The 7,365-nt window shown below is 35.7% G+C and overlaps 1 protein-coding gene across 1 annotated transcript; it reads right to left on the reverse strand.

The window, feature by feature from the left end:
• Positions 1–794: 794 nt before the first annotated feature.
• On the reverse strand, positions 795–3,879 carry LOC124165449. Its single transcript, XM_046542878.1, has 2 exons — positions 3,775–3,879; positions 795–1,232 (listed from the first exon to the last, which is right to left on the reverse strand). Exons 1-2 carry the CDS (start codon positions 3,778–3,780, stop codon positions 1,002–1,004), a joined length of 237 nt encoding a protein of 78 aa, XP_046398834.1. The 5' UTR covers positions 3,781–3,879; the 3' UTR covers positions 795–1,001.
• Positions 3,880–7,365: the final 3,486 nt, after the last annotated feature.

A 7,365-nucleotide genomic window follows, 5' to 3' on the forward strand; every position in this document is an offset into this window, starting at 1 on the left:
TTGTAACAGAAAATAGCTAAATATGTACACGCATTTTCCCTAATATGTATGGCTTACGGCTGGCCATATATATTTGGCTGGTGTCGTTAGGAAACTATTGAACTTAGATTTTATAACCTTTCGTTTATATGCATATTTAACTGAGCCCCACCTAGTGGTTTTCAGATCTATTAAATCGTTTGTATAATAAAATAAATTCATTCAAGATAGTGGAGTGGATTCATTTCTCTGGGCCATCTGTTATTAAATAATGTCATACAGAACAATGAATCACGCGGAATTTGGTTGTTGTTAAGATACAACAAAGCTGCAAGTACCCTTGAATTAGGCATGTGATTCCACGAAAATATTAGTAATTAGTTCACACATGGTTAATATTGAAAAAATATTTTTTTGGGAATAGTATTGGACTGCAGCTGATTGATTGTAGCTGTCGTGGGAGGCGCATCTAATAATGTCTAATTCAACCTTTTTCGCCATTTGGAGTTATAGCATGTAAATGTATGTATAATTATGTGCATGAATATTGGAATGCAGAAATAATTGTAACACTTGACATTTACTTCACACATCTGGATTGAAATATTCTTTATAAATGTTATAAATGTTGATGAAAAAATATATTTCTTTGGAAAATCGACAGCAACAAAAACCCAGGTCTAATTTTTTATTAGCCTAATGGCAGGACTGAATCGGAATCTTCTACCAAGCGCCTGAGCTTTTAAAACGGCGTGTACAATATGTATTTTGAACGTTTATTTCATTAGTTTTTTGGAATAAAAATGCTTGTAAAATTATCGATCATTTTTTTTATTACTTTGCAGTTTATTGAGCAGCTTGTGGAGAGGAAGAGAGAAGGGATGAAGGTTGAAGAAAGTGGTAGGCTTGGAGATCGGGCGAGTTTGGTCTGGGTTGTTGCGTACTTCGTGGTGCCGCATAATCCCAGTGAGGGTACAATTAAAGCTTTTCACCGAAGAGCTCGAGGTTCAAGTGGAATCCTCTCAGCCGTGGACGATGACTCCGTGGTGCACACCGTGCAGAGGGGCGAGGTGCACGCCGTGGGCAACTACTCCGTGGTGCACGCCGACGACCGCTGCGGGCGCCACGACTGCAGCGTGGTGCACGACTGGTGCGTGGTGCACGACCGGGACCACGGGTGCGTGGATGAGTGGGTGCAGGATGCCGGCAGAGGCGACTCCAAGGAGGGCCAGGGCGCAAACGAACATGACGGCCTGTGGAGGAGCAGAAGAGAGAAGTTACTTGGTTAGTGATGGAAAAATTTTGGTTCGATATCGATTTTTCAAGCCATCGATATGGAGAGCAATATGTATTCGAGAAATCGATTTTTATTTGTTTTAAATAGAAATGCAAAGCTCGAATTTTGAACATGAAGCGAAATATGATCCAAATGATCGATTAATAGAAAAACAATTGACGTTTCTTTTAAAAAACATTTTGCACATAAACACATTTGTTGTTAATTCGAAAATATTTCAATATTGTACTCATTTGAGAAGTTGAAAAAAATCATGTAAAATATAAATCATACATGCTTGAATTACTCGTATTAGTGGTAAACATTTACAAGTTTAAGCAAATTTCACTTTTGGGATCGCCGCTTTATATCAGCCGGATTTACCAACGTTTTTAAGAAAGATCAACTGAATGAGATGCTTCCTTGATGATCCATGACTTTGCTTTTTAATTTTACCGGCCTTATGGAAAAATATTTCGCATGGGACGGATGGCGTTATCGTAGGCCGGTAGCGACACTGCTGAGATTAAACGAAATGGTCGAGATCATTCGTTATCGTAGAAACATCGAGTTTGGATTGGAACATGAAGATCTTGGCTCGATCGATTTCCTCGATTTTTTCTATTTGCTGTTTAAATTCGATTTTAGATTGTTATTAAAATCGATTTTTCCATCACCATGCTCGGTGACCAAGTAGAGCCTCAAGGAAATCCATTTAAAGTCCACTTTACGGAGAAATTGGGGGAAGTAGACGTTAATGAATAGGAAGGAGCTTATGAGAGGATCGTTATGTAAGAGTTTAAAGACAAGGTTAGTGAAAAAAGGTTAGTGAAGAGTCTGGAAGAAGGAGGATCAGAGAAGACTGGAGGCGTTCGAGATTTGGGTAAGGATGAGAATGGAGAAGGATAAGTGGAGGGAGGGTAGAAGGAACGACGAAGTGCTGGAAATGGTGGGCGAGGGGAGTGAATGAAAGGGAGTAGGACTTATTGTGAATAGAAAAGGGAAGTACATGACGGAAGGGGAGGCTGCCAGAATCCTTTGATTTTAACTAATGACCAAGCACCTACCTAATGAAACCTACCTTTATCGTTAGAATACTTTAATAATAATAAGTGCTCCCCACGGGTAATTATCACCTATTATTTCTTTGAAATGGTCTTAATCCAAAAAATAGTTGTTCAAGTATAACATAAAATAATTCACCCGAGTATCAGCATGCCAATTTAGATAATTTAATGAGAGTATGTCTTCGGCACTGTGTATGTATTTTAACTAGGGAATAAAATTGAAGTTAAGTAAAAAATAAGTAAGAAACTAGTCGGCGGTGATAAGTAATTGTGCAGCATTGGATGCCCCCTCTAAAATTAGCTTCGCGTGTTTGAGAGGATGTACAAGTTTTGAAGCGTTGCAGAAGGCGTTACTTTGGGGTCGAAAGTGGTATCGTACTATCTACAACACTTGTGACCGATATCCTGGAACTTATCCGGCGCCTTCCCCGAGGAAAGTTTTCTTCTTCATTACATATGCAGCCGAGTCCAATAAAACTTTTGCCACGGGCAAGCGTATCGGAGAAAATAAGGTTTTGGTACTTTATGCATGAGAGCATTTTGTTTTATACCAATTTCCGATCCTCTTCTAAATTTGATTCTTTAATTAAAATTATTTCTATGCCACCCGCAGTTATTTTTTTACATATAAACTTTTAAATGTTAAATAATAATATTATAACTACAATTTAGGCTTCATCTCACATATACTAATGGTCCATTTGTTTGAAAAATCATTATTTTCTTAAAAATATTGCTATGAAACGTAGCACGTGAATGATTTTCATATGATATTATTTTTCAATCAATAATGAGCTAGACTACAAAAGTTGCTAGTGGAACCATCCAGAATTTTTGTAGTGTTATGCATTCATGATTCATCTTACTCCAAACAAGTACGATCTTTCCATGTTTGCCAGCGTTTGTTCTATCGACCTCTAGTTTAATATGCAAATGTAAATATAAGGGGTCGAGAGGATAAGGATATACATTCGATATTTAAATTTCCATATTACTATTGCATTGTTATGTCTTTAGTGTATATGTATCCGTTGGTTTTACAATGCTAGAATGCGTCCTATTTTCTGGTTAACCCTGTGTAACCATGATCTGCTTCTAAGAGAAATTAAATTTCAAGAATTCACATTTTTAAAATGTGAAAATTTCTGCTCAATCATAATTATTTCGGTATCTACATACGTCGCCATTAAACTTTAAAGTACGAAAGAACACGTAGAAATCTTTCCTGAATAGAGCTAAAATTGTGTACATTTTTGATGCTACTTAGAAGTAACATTGGCGTTAACAGGTGAAGTTATAATGGCTTAACTACGGCGTTTTTTTAATTCGAGAGAAATATTTCGCCAATTATAAGTACTAAGGCTACAATATTACTTAGGAACAGAACCACCAACTAGTTAAAAAAGACTCTTACTTAGAATATTGTCTAAGTTCTGTAACTCCTTCACTTACCTTCATGGTTGTTTTGTTAGGTGGCTGGACTGGGAGATGTTGAGTTGAACTGTTCGAGCTTATTGATGCAAACACCACCGGTTGGATCGTCTTTTATAGTGCGGCACACTCGATGTTAAAGGCGGGGGAGTTTAGCCCTTCCGGGTGCAGGCCGAGGGGGAGGGAATAGAACGGGTGGGTGATCGTAGTGAGTGGAAGGGTGGTAGGAATTCATTTCAACCCCCCACCACACTTTGCAAGGGCGATAATCACCGTGGTGATCACCAACAGAATCGAACGCGAATCCTTCGATGGGACATAATTTCCCGCGTTCTGACAAGAGCTACGACCTCGCTTTGCAGGGAGGTGAGAATGGCCGCTGGATCAGTTTTAATTATGCGGGTAATCTATGGGAACTAGTGGAGGTCACTTCATTTCCCATTAAATTCTCGTGATTTCTTACGAAAAAGTAATGTAAATTTCAAACTATCGTGTGCGGAAATCAATGGATAATTTAGTCTTAAAACTATTCGGAACGGTATCTTAAGAACGTGGATGGTTCATATAAATTAGGTCTGTACCTACCTCTATCCATAAATTTATAATGAATGGGAACCACTGAAAATTTTTATTCTGATAAATATAAATACATTGACCAAATTTTCCTCTTATATTACATTATGTAATGATCGATCGTGGTTGCGTTACCAACGTAATTTATCCATATGATGTTTAGTCATCCCGTTATATTCCGGTGGAATTACTTTCAATCTAGATATTCTGGCAGTCAATGAGTAGTAATTACTAAAAATTTATTGATTCGGTTAGTTTTTATGTGGAATATTTTCATTTTTAAATGTATTTAAATGTATAAATATTTTTGGTCGATTAAATTTTTGAGATATGAAAATATTATAATGTAAATGCATGCATAATTACTCTGTACTTACATTAAAACCATCCCCCAATGAGATCAGTCGTTAAAAGAAGTGGTGGTTGGAGATATAAAAAAGGTATGATACACAAATAAGGATCAAGGATTGAATGGTTATTGTAATTTAATATCTCATAAAATATATTTTATTTATTTTATTGGCTTATTATTGTGATTAAGGTAAAAGTTAAATATAAAATATAAATTCATTACTTTTTATTTAATGTAACTGTTCATGTTATCAAGGATATTGCATTCAAATTAATTTTCTATAAATTCTTTGTGAAGCATAATTGATAGCGCTATATTATAAGCTGCACTCGTAAAGGGAGGGATTTTATCTTCCATGAATATTTTACAATGTATATACACTCTATCTCTGTTTAGGCCAAGGCAGGCTATTAGCCTTCTCAGTTGCCCAGTTGCAGGATGTGGTTTCCGCCCCGCAACGATAGAGAATTCGCCGCCCAAATATAGGCATTTGGTAGTGATGGGTGATCTTTCAACATTGGCTCATCTTAATCACACTGTAAATTCATTAAAATTGTCCTATAACGAGATCGGTCTTGAGAGGTAGGTGTTCGATGGAAGTAAACTATGAAAAAGTCTTTAGTGTGTAGAAATGTGCCCTTCTATTATCTTTTTTTATGTGCACGTTTCATTATATAACGATATAATTATTGCGATTTAGGCTGAAGCATTTCCGATCATGATGTCTTTATATTCACGAACGTTTCTTGAGGGCATATAGCACCAAAAAGGAATGACCAAGGATTGCACAGTTGTTGGTGCTTCAAATAAGATATTATATTTTTTCAAATCGTATTGAACATGAAAGCTGATTGAATGGGTTAGACGTCATTGGTAGTGGCTTATTTATGCATTTGATTAAACGATGTACTATGATATTAAAACTGAAGATTATATTGCTGAATTGCTGAAAAATAAAATCTGAAAAATGTATGCTGTTATATTTTTTAAAGCCTTTCGGGTTTTATTTTTTCCTGTCATTGATGAACTCAATTTAAGAGAGGATATTGAAATATTGGAAACATTAGCAAGTGTATTCATTGAGTAAATATTAATGTTTACCTCCCGAAATGTGTTGATTTAACTAAGAATGAGAATATATATTTGCATGGTCATGAATATAGCTGGAGAAGTTGAGTGAAATTGGTGGTAATTTGTCCCTTCAGGTCATCGATAGTTGTTCTCAAATTAATTTAATCATCAGTGTAAATATGTTTATGTGTTTATTCAGCATCATCGTATTGTGTTTACGTGAAAGTTAAATTTCAGAATTTCATCGTGCACAAAGTTTACATTGAATTAATTGTGATGAGGTATTGTGATTGTTAGTTCAAGGTATTTGCATTGTAATGGGTTTTATCAATGAATGGAGACTGAAATTTAAACAGAGTTCCATGACCTTAGATTAAGTTTTGGCTTGACTATAGAGAAGAAAACGTCTCTTTATTTACATAAATTAAGGTAATGGCTGCGGCATAATTGTCCCATTGAAGTTTTAACGTAGATATTAAGATAGACTTCGAATTTCGAATTTTTAAATCACCTAAAAGTCGGAAGGGAATGTCATCAAAAAGCAAAAATTATTTCGATGTGTATATTGTAAACCTCTACATTATGTAGCGTAATAGGTGTATCATCCAGTAAATTATTTAATTTGGTACGGGTATTATTTCCAATTACAATTAATTTTTATTTACATGATACGTTTATTTGAAGAATAGAATTCAGAATGATACTGGCAAATAGTAGTCATAACCAAAGGGGGGATTATAACATATAAATGCATCATATCTGAGAGTTATTAGTCTACTACGTGGCTAGTTTAATCAGCATTATTTGTTTAGGCTAATCCATCCTTTCTCTGTTTGATGTTTTGGTCGCTTTGGCTTGATCTGATCGACCGAGTGAAGGGTAGTTTACGTAACGTTATTAAAAACCCACCGTACACGCTTTTTTTTTCTGTTTTTTTCATCTCGAACTGGAACTAAATATTTAAATTCTCCGTTTCACCGGGTGGTACGGAGGGTGGGTGATACTGGGAGTTAGGAGGCCAAGTGATATCGACAGCGCGGGCGGTCACTTTGAGGCCTAAACCAATCACACCTCTGAATTAAGCCTGATCCCATGTGTGTTTGTCTGTCCGCGCTTAGAGTGTGATGTTGCATAATATTTGCAACTCAATGGCTCACCCATGGTATATTCAAACCCTTCCCCTGCCCACTACCTTCATTTTTCCAATTGGTAAAGAGATGCGTGTTAATGTTAGAATATAGTATGAATAGTGAAAGAGATTTTACAATATAAATAAGTACTTAATTCATATTCCAGCACTTCACTCTTCAGTAGATACTCCGGTTTTGTTCTCATGCCATGTTCCATCAAGCTCTTTAATAGTGATATAATATTCTTACATCGTTGTATGTGTTATTAGTTACGAATAAGTGGGGTATTGCCATTTTGTATGTCTAGTGTATATACATATGTGTAGATTTTACTCTGTAGAACACCTTTATTCTATCCTTTACTCAATGGTTTATTTATTTCCGAATTTTAGTCTCTGTTTTACACAAGTTGTAATGGCTCAAATTACATTTTTCTTCATTAAAATGAATATTCTATTTTAATTTGACGTATATTTTCCTCAGCAG

This window comes from Ischnura elegans, chromosome 9 (assembly GCF_921293095.1).
Source record: "Ischnura elegans chromosome 9, ioIscEleg1.1, whole genome shotgun sequence".
Lineage (NCBI taxonomy): Eukaryota > Metazoa > Arthropoda > Insecta > Odonata > Coenagrionidae > Ischnura > Ischnura elegans.